Source organism: Pteropus vampyrus, unplaced genomic scaffold, assembly GCF_000151845.1.
Source record: "Pteropus vampyrus isolate Shadow unplaced genomic scaffold, Pvam_2.0 Scaffold6, whole genome shotgun sequence".
NCBI lineage: Eukaryota > Metazoa > Chordata > Mammalia > Chiroptera > Pteropodidae > Pteropus > Pteropus vampyrus.
The window spans coordinates 13,699,880-13,716,371 of NW_011888787.1; the positions used below are offsets into that span (position 1 = coordinate 13,699,880).

Below are 16,492 nucleotides of genomic sequence, written 5' to 3' on the forward strand. Positions count from 1 at the left end.
TGGCTTGGCTTATAAAACCCTCCAACAGCTGGTGTTTGCCTCTTTGAGCAGGCCCAACTAGCCACACTTTACCTCTGGACACTTGTCCTCCAGCTACAAAAATGCCCTGAGTCACTGCCTGTTCTGCATCGCACCTTTGTCCAGTCTGTATGTGCTCTTTTTCCATCTTCCCTCCTCCCCTCCCCTTCACCTCTTCCGCCTCCATCTGACTCACTCCTACTGCTTATCTTTTAGTGGCCAAATCACCTATTACCTCTTAAAGCAATGAGCCTTCACTGAATTCCCAGGCATCCTGTTTCATCATATTTTCATAGTAAATCACAGCTTTTACATCTTATTTCATACTATCTGATATTTGTCTATTTCCCTTGACATAAGCTCCACTGGCAGCAAAGAATTTCTCTCATTTCAATTCCCAGGGGCTGGCACAAGTGCCAGACTCAGAAGGTTTTCAATAAATGTTTACCGAATGAACAAAAAGAGGGAAATTGACTCAAATCTGGATAGCCCAGGCCAAGTCATGGTTTAAATACCAATTCTGTTTGTCCTCAACAAGTCATTTAATGTAGCTGAACCTTGTTTTGCTATCTGCTATAGAAAAGCTTATTTACTTGTAGACTCTTTCTTTCATCATCCTCCCTCCAAATAGCAGTTAGACATGGTTTGCCTCTAACACAAAAAGGGAGTAGTATGAGGAAGTAGCTCAAGTCTGGGCCCTCTCAGAACCACCCCCTCTACACAGCCCTAAAACCTGGGTCTGAAAGAGAAGAAAGGTGAGGCGTGAATCATCTTTTCCTCCCTATCTCATCAACAGTTTTGGTCAAACATTTCTACTGCCCTCACTAAGCCCTCTACCAGACCCTGGCACCACTGGTGACCTGATACTAACACAGTGTGTTCAGGGGACATTTTTTCCAGAGGAAAATACTTATGTTTCCTCTTCAAGCTGAGGATGCGGGGGAGGGGGGAACTAGAAAATAGGGGAACAAATACATGCGAAAAAAGGAGTAAGGAGGAATAATAGAAATGTTAAAAATTCGAGGCAAAAATCTATCACTGGATTGAAAGGGGTGTTACAGAGCAAATGTGATTTACCAGAGACCCCACAGGGCAGTGGAAGCACAGAGCTCGCTCGCATCATGAGCCCAGCCACACAGCCTCAGGGGCACCTCAGGAAAACGAAAATCCTTTTCACGGTGAGCATTAAAAATAAAGTATATTGGAACAATGTGGAATGGAAAGGAAGGAGTGTGCAGTTTACTCTCGTCAGTTTAAGGGTTGGGCAATCTAAAAGGTAGCACTTATTCACAAGCTACTAGAAAGCGAACCCCGGTAACAGTACCTGAAAGGCTGGGACGCTGCTCTCGGGTGTCCTTTGATATCATCCAACCTACAGAAATCAGAGACAAAGCGCTCAGGGATCACCAGGGGCGCACGTTTCAGCAAAGACTAAAAGACAATATCGTACAGAATCAGACCTGTAAAATTATTAAAGTGGGAAAAGGGAGAACCTTGCAAAGGATATTCAGATTTGTTCACTTGATCAAATAAATCCTAGAACCAGCAGGAAATCAATTTTAGTCATTTTGCTTCATCTCGAATTTCACTTATAACAACTCGTTTTTTAATCACAAGGTGGTATCGCATCCACTCCGAATAAAAAACGTCTGATGACGGTACCAGGATGCTGTTAAGAAAAGCTAAACTTCAGAAAAATGAGAAAATTTCTGAAAATGAAGAAAAAAAAAAAAAAACAGAAAAACCATATTGAATGAGCCTCCTAAAATCTGTGTACCAGAAATTCTCTCACTTCTTTTCCCTATTTATTTTCCAAGTTATATTCCAATTTATCCCTTCCTCCCCCTTATTTCTTAAGAATCCAATGTAAGTGTTTAAAATGAATGTTAATCAATATAAAGCAATTTCTTAGAGTTCCAAGGAGAAAAAATGGTGAATAAAAGAGATCAGCAATCTGGAAGAACCTTGCACTGGCTCGGGCCACCTGACTGATGAAAAGAGGACAGAGGGACAGCGCCGGCTTCGCGCACCAGCTCCACTTAACTCTCTTGCACTGGGGAGTGATCTAACCTCTTCAGTCTCAAGCAACCAACCCAGACACCTTCTGTGTCAACTGAAGTTAATCCGAACATCCAAACCAAGCAGCTAACCTGGCTCCTGGCCCACAGCCGCTGCTCAGTAAATGGTACTCGCCTCGATTTTGGCGTGGTGGTTATCACTAAGCACCAGGCTTGCTAGCTCATCTTCACATCTTACTACAGAAAACGACTTTGAGCTGTGTGACCCTTTCCTCCCCAGGTCAGGAAACCAGCCCGCAGAGCACAGGCAGAGGTGTGCCCAGACCCACTCTGACTTAAGTGTTACAATTCTCCCAGAAAGCACGAGAAAACTAAACTCCCTGGGAGTCTGACATTTACCATACTGGCAAAATGTTCTTCCTGTTATGTATGACTCTCATTTAAAAGTCAAAGAAAAGTTGCCGTTTCCCATTATATTCCTTTGTGGACTCGCCATGCCATATATTACAATAAAGACTTAATGCTATTTACAGATTTTTGCATCTACATTGATCCTAAAGCCTTTTTTAACCTAATCTGAACTATCAGTGGGTTTTCAATGTTGTGGTCAGAAGTCAAGTCCCATCAGTTGATTCTGATGAGTCATTTCAGACCAAATCAAGATGGTTGATAACTTCACAGGCATAGGTGAGGATTGCTTATTCGATTTTCAAAATCCGAAGGTAAGGCTAAGGAGCTAGACACCCCAAAGCTTTTCTGCACACTCCTGATGTCCACAAAAGCCTCAGGCACACCTGTGAAGATTCGTCATGAGACCGGAAACCCACACGCAGGAGAAGAGTGGACTTCCGAAAGGAGTTTGGGACAGAAAACAAATTGCTCAGCAGTTTAAGGTGGAATTTCCAAGATTCAGATGCAGCCGTTGTTTTCAGTGAGCTTCTAAAACTTAGCCATTCCCCACAGTGCCGACACCAAACAACACAAAAGAGCGATAAGCCAGAAAGCAAGAGGTAAAACGGTACTTACATACTGATAATCAAAAGAGAGGGTTAAACATTCTATCCACACGTGGAAGCACAACACAAAGGTAGAAGTTTAAAATAGATCTACCTAAACGCAGAGGAGGGTGAGGAGCGAGGCTGCCTCTGACTTTTTAAGGCACGTAGTTTGTCTCCCTGGGTTATGCTATTTTTCATTTCCACGTCTTCATCCTCTTCTAAATTATTCTGGAAAAGAAACGCATGTTCCATAGAAAGGTCATTATGAAGAATTTGGCTTTATATAGATTTCTTTGTAAGTACAGATTATCTCCGTATATATATTTTATATAGATTATCTTAATCGCTTTACTGCACTATGAATTCAGCATTGTCCACATATATACTAAAGAATGCTAACGGGAATATAAAGTCCAGCGTAGGAAATATAGTCGATAATATTGCAGTAACTATGTAGAGTGCCAGGCGGGTCTAAGACTTATCGGGGTGATCGCTTTGTAAGTTATATAAATGTCTAATCACTATGTTGTACACCTGAAACTAATATAATATTGTATGTCAACTGTAACTGAAAAAATAAAATCATTAAAAAAAAAGAATGATCAACTATTCACTAATTACTATACTGGTCAAATTCCAAATCAAAGAAGCATGAGCATGGATGTGGTAGAATTTAAAAGGAGCTATTTGTTACAATGAACCACAACCAAAGAGACTCTTCTACAGACAAAATCAGGCTTTGGAATATAGCTCGGACACAGATAAGTGTCTGACTCAACAGATACAGTACAAATATATTTCCAGAAACTATCAGGATCCATCAGAGCAAATTCTATAACTTGTTTACGAAAATGAAAGATAAAAGAATTCAGGATATCGATATAGTAACTATTAACATCACTTAACTCCTTTAACTCCAGAAGGAGTTAAAGCTTATGAGACAGGGAAAGTGAGTTTTCTGCTGAAATAAGTCTTACAGTTTGAAAAACATGTAAGTGCCATACTAGGTCTTTTCACACATCAGCTCACAATTAATTCTCACAACCTGGGAGGGGGTTGGGGGTGGGGCGTAATCCTTAAAGATAAAAAAAGTGTTGGCGGAAGTCGAGAACACGGCCTGGGCTCCCCCAAACACTTAGTGACAGAGCGATAATTTTAAAATCAGATTTCTTGTCCTCAAATGCAAACTTCTTCCTAAAATATACGCCACAGCACACTAACATTGCACCAGTAAAGATTGTATTTTGACCATTTCCTCACCTGAAAAAAGTTAAAAGGCTTGAATTTGCTAAGATCCCATCTCGCCGTAACAGTCACCTACCTCCTCTCCCCTCTTGAAATCGAGAACTCTTATTTGATGAAGAATATACAGAAGTATACTTCCCTCAGTCACATTCTAGTCATTTCTAACAGTCACTCCTGAAATAAAGTATCTCTTCACTCCCTGCCACCTATGTTGGGGTCCATGGATACGTCCCAGGCTCAGCAGGCATGTCCTGGGTAAAGGACCACACCTCATTACTACAGCTCTGAGTATGAAAAAGAAAAAAAGACAAACAAAGCAAACAGGTGTAGGAAAGAAAAAAAAATGATGACGAAAGCTTCCAAGTAGAGGCAATCATCCCTGAGCTGAGCCTTAAAGAATCGGTCCAAGTGAAGTAGGCCAAGATCACAGGAAGGGTCACGCTGGCCAGGAACAGCAGTCATGGGATTGTGGAGGCTTAAAGCCAGAGGCTTCTCTGACTGTCTGTAAGTCTCTCAGAGAGGCTGAGCATCAGTGCTCTTTTTCTGTTGGTTCCCAGCCTGCTCTACATTAAGGCAGAAAAATGAGAGCAAACTAAAATATACAAAGTGCCATTTTTAAAGATGTACTCGTTGATGAATGATGGTCTTCTAAACAAATAATAGTGTAAAGTATGAAGACTCCTTTTTTTCCACCAGTTGTTCTCTCTACATAGGTAAGATGGAAACTAAAATAAAATAAATGTAATTGTGTTCATGGATTTCACTTGGATAAAGTAATTCCTGACCAACACATTACTAAAATGGTGACAGAGTAAGCTATTGGAGAGGCCATGAGTGTGCCATTAAGAAAAGAAATATTAGATAAAATATAGCATACTAGGGAATAAAAATGGAAGAGTTATAATAGAAAAAATGACATAAAAGGAGAGTTTGAAATAGAAATGAGTAAAAATAGAAATTAAGGGATTGAAAGAAAAAGATGAAAATGGAATTTTTAGCAGATTTAAATGATTTGGCTAGGAAGGGTGGATGGGACATCTCCAAAGTTCTTTTCTGCTCTCAGATGTTGAATCTACAAGATGTAAAATTTGCGGAAAGGCAAAGATGTCATCTTCATAAAATGCTGCTTCTGATCAATAAAAAGGTAGGACTTATCAGAGCGCCCCAAATCCGTCCTTGCTGCCACTGGTTCAGACCTTTACCACCTGGAGCGCTGCCCCATTGCCACCTCCCTGGCCTCCCCCTCCCGGCTGCACAGACCCCAGCACACCTTCCACACCACAGCTGGAGTGATGTCCCCAAGCTGTGGCTCTGTGCCCTGTCACTCCCCTGTCTAACAGACTCAGGCGGGTCCCGGCAGCATTCAGATTGGAGCTGGAATGCTAAGTGGTCCTAAGAGTGGGGAAAAGATGCTTAAAAGCGGAGCCTTAGACATTTAATTTCTACCTCACAGGTTTTCCAAGGTGCACCCCGCTCATGAGCATTTGATGTAAAACAGTAAATGATTTGTAAATCAATGATGTCATTAAAATACTACATCCTTATTTACCTGATGTCCATTTATGTAAACTTGGCTGAACGTTAGCAGCGTATTTCACAGTGTCTAGCCTAGCACTAAAGACCAGGCTCAATAAAGGTAAAGCCTCTGTTTTAAAAAGATTTCTCATACTTCTAAGTGGGCAAAGATAATTCATTAAAGCCACAGCCTAGTCCATTACTATGGCCAGAATCACTCTGGTTGATAATTTTGGTTATTTTCTTTCACCCACCTCCTAAGCATTAAAAAACTATATTTTCAAACTCTCCACATCAGTAATTACAGAGCTTCCTAATTCTCAATCACAGGAAAATTCCTGTAGGCCTAGAAATCAAAAGATAATTTAGTACCTCTACTTTGAATCTGACTTAATTTTACAACATAAAAAAGCAAACTCTAGAAGAATATTATCTTTTTGCAGTTTCTTTATGTCCAAACTCAATAAATCCAGAATTTCCATGGGCTTCTATCCTGAATGCTGGTAAGGAACTCGAAACACAGTAAAAGCCTACAGCATTCTCAACTTATTTTCCCACTTGGAATTTACACAAACTATAAAGATATCATTAACCCTATTATTTTCACTTTTGAGCAAACTAACTCCCTATATTCATGTCATGTTCTAGCGTCAACACCAGATAAGCATAGCAAGAAAAGAACTTAGAAGAGTTACTTGCACAAAGCATCGCCTAACTGTGAAGTGATCCGAAACCCATATACATGTCGCTGTTTAAAATCTTAACCGTTCCATCATTCTCTGGTATTTCCAAATTCTTTTACTTCTGTCTTCTAATTTCAAAAATAATAGCACTTCTAAATGGCTAGAACTAAAGTAATTATTTGGTGGTATGGGAAATAGGGAGGAGGAGGTGAAACACCCAACAACTGAATATATGCTCAATTTCAAACTGACTGACTTTAAATTTCAAACAATTGGGATCTAAAAAAAGGATGAGAATAAACTACCAGAAGTTAATTTAATACAGATTATGATATAGAAAGACATTAGGTTCCAATAAGATAAATCCTTCTCGGATAAATGGGTAAATTTTATATGTGTCTTTTCAGAGGTCATAACTCAAATCCCTATTTACTCGAATTCAACCTGGAAAGGAAAAGCTGACCAGAGCAGGAAAAGTGTTCTTACTTATGAGCTCTATTAGCACATTAAAGTGTCAGTTCAGATCCTTTTTGTTTGCTTCAAATAGGCCAGACTACAACACAGAGACAAGAAAATATCAACAAAGGCCCTGAACATCAACATGACCTTGGCTAAGATTTACATTTTGTCGGGATCCATGACTCAAATAAGTAAACTTAGCCCCTTCATGAGTGGCTGTCATGGAGAACATACCACAAGGTTGAAAAATCAGTTCTGCAGTCCCCATCCTTTGTCCTTGAAGAAAATGCATTCTTCTTATCTTCAAGCCACTCTGGTTATCTTTCTTGGTGAAAGAAACCTGTTTGAGATGCCAACTGTTGACCTAAGAGAGCCATGAGGCATTCTGTCCATTTTGGGTTCCTTAAAGGCTAAGCCTGAGCCACAGCATTTTCTTCCAGGCCCTTGTCCAGATCCAATGGGCCACTGTCTAACAGAACATAAATCTATATTTGCTGCTTAAATATTTTTAACTTTTTTTTTTTTTTGCTCCTTTAGGAACATAAAAATACAAATATAAACCAGGTACTTAGCTTCACCTCAAGGCATACTCAGGTACAAAGAGCTAAACTAAGAGTTAGAGTCCCAGTTCTCAAAGTGGTCCCACTACTAAACAACTCTGCTTGGGCAAGTCACAAATTTTGTAGGGCCCCAGTTTCTGATCCACACAAGAGGACAACTAGAACAAATGATTTCAAGGTAGCTCCTAGCTCTAGAAATGCCCCAACCCTAATTCTTAGTAAATCACTTCCATTTTTATTCAGAGGTTGTTGGGTGTAATAGAAAAAAAACATGGATTTGGAATCAGACAGACATGGACTGACTCGTGTTTCTAACCCTGAGGTTAGAACTTCTCTGATATTCAATTTCTTTACTATAGAATAGAGCTAATATTGCCTGAATATCACCAGGTAATTATAAAGGTTCAATCAGACAATGTATGTCAGCTGTTGAAAATGGTTTGCTTATAATAGTGCTTCAACAAAAAAAGTTTCTCCTAGTTATGTTTTTCAACGCTGGACTTACTTTAGAAATCACTACGAATTTGAGGATTTCAGTGTACCACTTGTGATGTGATATGTACTATTTCTTCAAATGTCACATTAAAATTTTTCTTCTTGATATCTATTACCATGTTCAAGTAAAAAGTTTGCTTCTTGATTTCCTTTTTGTAAATATTCTCCAAACTACAGTAGTCCCCTTTAGAATTGTTCTCCTTAAATTATAGCTTTCTTCTTTTTTAAGGATAATCACTTTCTTCACTCCGATTCCTGCTTTATAAGTGGATGACTCCACACCTAAAATTTTGGTGTTCTCATCATCTCAGAGAAGAGATATGGCTGTTATATGTTGTTCAACTGGGAAACAAACAAATGCAGAACATAAGTCTTAAAGAGCCAAGATAATCATCCTGGGGAAAACTCACCTCTCCAAATCTCTCCACATTTTGTATTTTAGATAAGTTTCCACCAATAGACATATCATCCAAGCTAGAAAGAATTTTATTAATACTTCCTTCACTGGAGGGTCTACTTTTCAGTTTGGATCGGAAAATGTCTCCTTGGACCCATAATGAGGCTTGTTTTCTGTAAAAAAGGAGAGAAAATAAAATAATCTTTAAAATAAAGTACTATCATCTCAGAAGTATGATGTCCTGTAGACAAAAAGATTAGCAGATAAACATTTACAAATCCAAAGAGACAGATTGTGAGGTCTTAGAATTAAGTGAAATAGTCACTTTCTGAAGCCAAAATAAATTATATTGAAGTTCTATATAAAACACAAATAATCATCCTCCAATATATGTCTATATAGCCATAATGGGTTGACTATTAAAGTTCTCACTCAGATGCTTAGAACAAATTCCACAGCAATAAACATGGTGAACCCATTTGTCTTTTAAATATGAATTTGAAGTCTGTAAGATATTTCTCAAGTAGCAATTTGATTTCTCTGTAAAAACAGTTGGAGTGAGTTGGACTCAAAGATATACGTGAAAGAACTTGAGTTAAATGGAGATATTGCCAAAAAAAGTATTAAACACCTAATTGTGTGTGGCACCATGTAAGGCCCTGAACTTGTAACTTTAGAAACCCACTCTTACAACCTGAAAGCAAGGCTTCTAGCCTCAATAGATGATCCTTTGGGAAAATAAGAAAATGTGTTTGAAGTTCATCGATAAGTATTATTCAATAAGGCACAATTACAACTGTTTTCAAGGTTATAAGAACTTGAAATACATAAGAAAAATGACAATCTGGGATTTCTATTTTTATTGATAGTGTCACCTTCATACATTTAAAATAAATTACCCCACAGAATAGTTTTTGTTCCATGCTATACCAAACTGTACAGAATAAAATTTAACTAAAAAATCATAGTTCATCATAAGGAACATCGACATCCAATAAAATAATAGCATTATCAAGGAAATGATAATGTGTAAACCAATAAGAACATAGATTTCTTTTTTAAAGCAGCAGTAAAACCAAGTAATACTTTCTCTCAAAAGTTCCACATATTATAGAAAATTCAGGTTAAAATATGAGGGGGAAAACAAAACAAAAAAAAAAACAAAAAAACCTCCATGAATTGTATTACCTCATTGGGCCCTCAGGAAAGGAATCCATCCTTCCTTTTAAATAGTTTATTTTCAAATTAGAACTTTGTTTATGGTTAAATTCTGTTGGAAGTCTCGAAGAAAAGGTTAACTTTTAAATTACAGCAAAATTTTACATGTGTAATCCCTCCCAACAAGCAAATCTATATCCAGGAATTATCATCCTACAGAAATACAAACTTGTGTACACGATAAGAGAATGTTTGTTACAGCACTATTTGTAAAAGCAAAATAATGGACAACCAGCTTATTAAATTACAGTAGATCCATTCTATGAAATATTAGGTAGCCACTAAAAAGTCTGGAATGAACCTATACGTGGTGACAAAAAAGAGTGCCCATGAAATAAAGCCTTCATAAATGCAAAGTATAAGTGACAGAGTGTGGAAAGTGTAATCCCATTTTTTTAAAAAAAGGAAAAAAATGTTACAATGTTAACAAAAAGTTCATAGTTATCTAAAAGAACCTGTACCAAAATATTATCTAGTTAGAAGAATGGTGACAATGGAAAGAAACATTCACTTTCGATTGTGTAATGTCTACGGTTTTATACTTTTAAAACGATGTGCCTCATTTGTTCTTGTAAAAAAAAAAAAATCACAAGTGATTTAAAAATAAATAAGTAACTAAGTAAATATCACAGCAAAACAAAAGCTAGAGTTAGTATGAAAAGGAACCTTTAAAGTTGCTATCAAAGAAGACAGCAGGCAGTACATCGTTACACTGTTTTAACAAGTGATTGTAAAGAAGTACAAATTACTGATGGACGGTCACCGGGATGGATAGCATGGCAGAGGGAATGCAGTTAGCATCAATATGATGGTTAGGTGGAGGGCCAGGGGAGGGAGGGAGCAATTGGGGGGATCGTTTTATGAACTATATAGATGTCTAACCAATTTACTGTATACTTGAAACTAATTTAAGTAAATAATTTTTTAAAAAAAGAAAGTGTATAAAGTACTTTCAGAAGTCAGCAGAATAAGTGTCAAAATGTTAATAGCAAGAGGTGCAACTGGATGGATGGGAGGGGCTTTCTTTTTAAAAATATAATGTCCTACCCTACTTTCAAACAAAAGATGTTTTTTCTTTTACCTTTTTTTTTTTTTTTGCTCATTTTTCAAGTTTCCAAATAAAGCAGAAGGGAAAAAAGAAATACCTTTAGATTCGATTTCTGAGACGGCTAGTATAGAGGCTCTAGATAAAAAATACACTGTCCACATATAAGACTAACTTACCATTTCTAACGTTGTTCTAAAATTGAAACTACGATAAATTATTTTTAAGAAACTTCCAGCATGTTTCCAAACAGATTAAACTGAAAAACAAAAATCTGATGAATTTTTAAATATATGCGTAAAATAAAAATTCCAGAAATCTATGCATACCAAGTCGCTAGGGAGTATGGCAGTATCTGCTTTCTATGGTGGCAGATCTTTCTGCCTTTTGGGAGCAAACCACCCAGAGGAGCATTTCTGAGCTTAGGACATGTAAATTGGTGAGGTTTGCATAACCGCCGAGAGTCACATTGAACTTTTCTATACCAGCTATAAAAATATGTATTCAGTCATGGCCATGCCACCCTGAACGTGCCCGATCTCATCTGACCTTGGAAGCTAAGCAGAGTCAGGCCTGGTTAGTACTTGGATGGGAGACCACTTTGGAATACCAGGTGCTGTAGGCATAAAATGTATGTGTATATATATGTACTTTACATATATATATTTGTATTCAAAACAAACCCTTCTTAACTTTTTCTTCCTTTGTAGAAATCTTCATAAACCATTGAATACTCTCCCTGACGCTCTGCATCTTCAAAAATCTTGCTTTAATTTTTATTCCTCTGGACTTTTTCCACTTAATGCTACACCTAGCATAATTCTATCTGATGCTTGAATCTTATATCCTTCCAATAGTAGTAAACAAATAGCATAGTCCTCGACATAGTATGAACAGCTCAAAAAATAACTATTAAATTCATAAATGAATGTCTTGGACCTCTGGTAAAAACTCCCACTGACAAAGAACTACAATTTCACAGAGAGAGAAAACTCAGCTCTGTCACAGATAGTGAGAAATTCAGATAAGTGAAACACACAGAAAGGACAGGGATACAGATAGGACAAAACTCCTCAAGAAGTTCCCAGTTCAGCATGAGAAAAAAAAATAACTGATATCCAATATTAAAGCCTTGTGACCAAGATTTGCTTAGGACCCCAGGAGAAAGGACCCCTGAAGGAATCAGAGAGAAATTCTCTGAGAATCCAGAAGTATCTAGAAAGATGAGTGGGACTTAGCCAGCAAGGAATATTCCCAAAACAAAGAAAACGACATGGGCTTAGAGAAATAATGACATCAAAGAACACAGCATGTTTTGAAAACTTGAGGTGGCTGAAGAAAAAATGATATTAAAGAACACGGCATGTTTGGGAAAGTCGGCTAATGCTGCTGAAGCAGGGGACATATGAGAGGAGAAGGGGGCGGGAACCAGGTCACTATGGGCCCCCCCACCTCATGCTGCAGAGTTTAGATTTGATCTCGAAATTGAAAGGAAGACCCTCTACAGGTATTTAGAATAAAAACATGACATGGAAACAGAGGCAGAGAAGCTGGAGGGATCTAAGAGGCTAAACTGAAAAAAATTCCAATTCTAAAATGTCATGAAAAGTCTGATGGTGCTGCCAACCTAGGGATGAAAATTATGAGCGACACCTCTCACTTATTCAGTTTAAAAGGCTCCATCGGTCCCATCACTGGAAAGACTTGATTTGAACCTGAACATTAAAGATGAACAGGTGCCGACAGGGACTTGTGAGTTGCTAAGCAATGCAGTAAGAACCCCCGTGCTTCTTAAGCAGCAGCAGCTCTTACACAAACACCTTCTTTATTGACAATAGAAACCACGTTGGGTTTTATTGTGGTGTCTATTACTCCTTAAAAGCCTCGTCTCAAACAGAAGTAAAACATGTATTTCTAAGTATTTAGCATTTAAAAATCAAATCCTATGACGCTAACACACTAGCTCAAAATAAATCCTCCAGTAATACAGCGCGTTTTCTAAGAGAGCGTGAAATTACTGACCCTCTGTTAAAAGAACCTGTGCTCTGAAACGACCGCTCGGGCCGCAGCCTGGGGACCACTGATGTGCACTTTGAGCGGAAGGCAGACATCCTGAAAGCCACGAAACAGCACAACGGTGTCCCTTTGGATGGCCGCCCCATGAACATTCAGCTTGTCACATCACAGGCTGACACATAGCAGGGACCCGCACAGAGTGTCAACAGAGGCCGGACAACTAGCAACTGCGGTTCTGGAGGGTTCGGCACTTGGAGAGGCGCCCGTGGAGGCAGCCAAGGCAGAGGCAGAGGCACCGGCAGGAGTTCAAAGCAGCAGCTTTCTGCAGCGGAGCTGGACGCCCCGCTGGACGCTTAGGACGCCAGAATGGACACCAGCTAAGCAGACCCGGCAAGGAGCGGGACCCCCTGGCGGGAGGGGGCGGCGGGCTGCGGCTGGCAGTGATCGCTCGTAGTGCATGGCTGCCTTCCTCAGCATCCCAAACTCAGCAAAGAGCTCCTGAATATCTGCGTCGGACACTCCGAAATCCAGGTCGGACACCAGCAGTTTCCCACCCGTCTCCACGCCGGCACCACCCCCAAAGCCGCTGTCGAAAAGGTCATGTTGCCGCTTGTCAGGAAGTTGTTCCTGCCGCCTAGAGCTTTGTTAAAAGAGGCAGCCAGTGTTGGGGACACTGTTTTTGGCCAAGTCACGGTCCTGGGTCAAATTTGGGATAGCAGAGCCTGGGAAAATAACTAACTCGGTTTCAATACGAGCCCATTCAGAGTTAATGCTGATACTGAGCCTTCACGGGTCTTTTTAAAAATCTGCTTTTAGAATTCTCCCAAAGAAAGTCAAGTCAGTTGCATTGTTATAGATGCTTCTGGTTTTGAATTCAGAACACATGGCAGTTACTGTGCAGCATCTTCCGTTTGTAGCTGACCTCTCCTCCCTCACTTCCTTGAATCCAACTTCATCTTATCTCCACATCATCCTAAAGCTCCATCTACATCACTTCTTTCATCCTAAACACACATTTTTCCAGTATGACCCAACCCGGATCACAGTGTCCATCCAAAGCCATCATTTGGTCATTTCGTACAGAAACCTAACCTACTTTCCAGTTTTACCTAGGCCTACTCTACGCGAGTTGAGCACCTGTATACCTGTCCTGTGCACCTCCCATTATGGAAACAGAGGTAGTTCTGGGTTTAAAGAACTGGGCTAATGAAATAGTCTAACTTAATCTGAGATCAAAGGAAGGCAGACCAGAAAGTAGCACCCAAGATTCATGAAGAGGAAAGAGACAGGTATTCAAGGAGTTCACCCATACTTTGTACAAATGGAAGGTTTAATAGGGAGATGTTTACAAATAATTTATGAGAATGTCGGGGAAGGCTCCTGATTCTGTAACACACACGAAAATGTAGCTAGAAGGGAAAGAAATGGTTTAGGAAATTCCCAAAAAGATTCAACTAGCTAATTCTAGTTTAGGTACAGAACCCCTCAAATCTGAATCCCACGTATCGTTGGTATCATGCCAAAATACAAACTTTACAACTAAACCTACTGCATTATTGCTTACATTTTCTCACTTCTAACTCTTTTCGCGTGAGAAACAAAACAAAAAGCATTCAATCTTCTAACTTTAGTAATTGGCACGAGTATTTCAAGATAAATTTCTGATGCCACCATGGCCAAAAAGTCTTCTATATACCTTCTTCTCAATGCCTAAACCCATATGAGAATTTTAATTTTGCTTAACCAATAGATTCAATGCCAGCTGACTGCCAAGTGGATCGAATGATACAACAGTAAATACTGAAAAGCAACTCCAAAGGTTTTAATAACTGAGTATTATTGCAAAATGTGACTGTCAAATAAATAGTGCAAACTTGAACCTATGCAATGTGCTTGATATTCTAATAAATATACCACAATATTGTCTAGTATTATTTTAAACTCTTTTGTTTACAATACTTTAGGTTTTAATTTTTGTATTTTAGGAATAGATTATTTAAAAATATAATCCACTTTCCTTGACCTAATGCATGTATTAAAAAAAACATTATAAAAGGAATCAGGAATCAATTATAATTAAAAATTCAAATTCAAGCTGTTATTGTTAGACACTTTCAAGCATTTTTCTATTTCTTGAATGAGTTTTCTTCATCTTATTTTTGGTAATTTCCTGAAATAAAAAGCACTGCTTGAACCATTAATTTCTGATGTCACTCAGTTCAACTGAGAAACTTACCAAATGCTATAAGCACCAAACTGAATGTAGCATACGCTGATTTCTGCAGAGAAAGAGGGAGCCGCAGACTCTTTCCATACAATGTGGGTGTGGACCACCAGCATCCAGCATCGCATCATTTGAGAGATTGTTAGAAATGCAGGATGTCAGGGCCCACTCATGACCTACTGGATCACAAGCTGCTCTTAACAAGATGCCCAAATGATCCTTAGGCACTGCGATATTTGAGAAGCACTGCAGATAACTGAAAGTGTCCAACTGAATGCTGATGAAAGTAAGCAATATGGAAGAATTTCTGATTCGCAGATTTAGAAATGAAAGTTTAGCCACAATATTGTTACTTCTTTAAAGATAACTTCATTCAAAGTGAAAACTCTACTCTGCAAAGATATAACCCCACGCAGGGTCCCGATTTAGGCTGGATGTGAGTTTTCTCTGTGTCAGGAGAAAATTTAAAAATAAAAATGACAACATGATATTGGGCCCCATAAGTAAAGCATCTCTGAGAGCTGAAAGCTCCATTGGGAACCCACTACCAGTTCCTCAAGGATATCCTTATAACGAATGAAAGCTTTAATGGATCATGATCCAGAGGTCAGCATAGTGCCACACAGTGAGGCTCCAATAAATAGAACCAAACAAATCATAAAAGAAGCCTGATCCCATCTTCAAACTTCTACAGGCTGTCTTTGAGAAGGATGAGTTAAGATTTGGCTCAGTAATGAAAGAGATGGGTTTGAGCACCATTTTGAGAACTTTGAGGATGTATGGTAGAAGACATATTTCAGGCTCAACATGGTATTTTAGCTTAACAACAGCTTTAAGTAGTCGAAAAACACTTGATGGTTACTTTGCAAACATTTTTATTTCTATCCTAGAAAAAATTAAATATAAAATTTCAGACTGTAACAAAGGAGAGGTCTGCCAATACATCATCAACTCACAAGAATGTTAATAAACATCTCTTACTACTGGTGACATCAGAGGAAGGTTTCTTCAAGTCATAGAAATCAAAAAACCTGGACATATTTTGGTGTTCAAGGACTAGCAGGATGTGACAAACCAGATTTTCTAAAGTCATATATTCGGAATTAACATTACCTAAAGAGCACTAATTGGATTGCTCACCTTGAAGGAATGCAATCCCTCTTACTTGTTCAGTCATTTTGATAGATGAAAACCTATCCGAAAGCTTTTTAATCCTCTTCTTTCTCTCCCGATGAACATGTTACTTATTCATGCCTTTGCGTCATCATTCACGTCAGTCTCTTCATCTCTCATATCGTTAGCCAGCCTTCAAAGCCTGAAATTTATTTCCTGCAGTGTCTGACTCTTCAGTCCAACTTCTAGCCCCTGGGACACGTCTCCATCCTTTTTCAGATGACAGTACGGTTGTCTCTTTTTTAGCCTCTCTGACTCCAATCTCCCATTTTCTGATTTATTTTCACAGCCCAATCTTCCTTAAATAACATGTGGATCATAGGACTCTTCTATTTCAAACACTCCAAGGTAGAAATATGATGAAGAAGAGAAGTTCAGAACACCTATGTCCACATTATGAGCTGTGGATCTTACTGCGCATATTAAAT

General features: G+C 38.7%; 1 protein-coding gene and 1 pseudogene across 7 annotated transcripts in view; one reads left to right on the top strand and one right to left on the bottom strand.

Moving 5' to 3' along the window:
• Positions 1 to 16,492, bottom strand: part of CDC14A (cell division cycle 14A) — a 134,161-nt gene that overhangs the window by 20,061 nt on the left and 97,608 nt on the right. For 6 of the 7 annotated variants that reach the window (XM_011368326.2, XM_011368317.2, XM_023536288.1 and 3 more), the window contains 3 exons: positions 8,402 to 8,561; positions 3,147 to 3,262; positions 1,343 to 1,390 (listed from right to left, as the gene is read on the bottom strand). In XM_011368326.2, the coding sequence (XP_011366628.1) occupies positions 1,343 to 1,390; positions 3,147 to 3,262; positions 8,402 to 8,561 (324 nt within the window). Of the gene's footprint in view, positions 1 to 1,342; positions 1,391 to 3,146; positions 3,263 to 7,170; positions 7,277 to 8,401; positions 8,562 to 16,492 lie in introns of those variants that run through there. The other variant, XM_023536286.1, reaches the window with a different exon arrangement.
• On the top strand, positions 11,158 to 11,276 carry LOC111745484 (annotated as a pseudogene).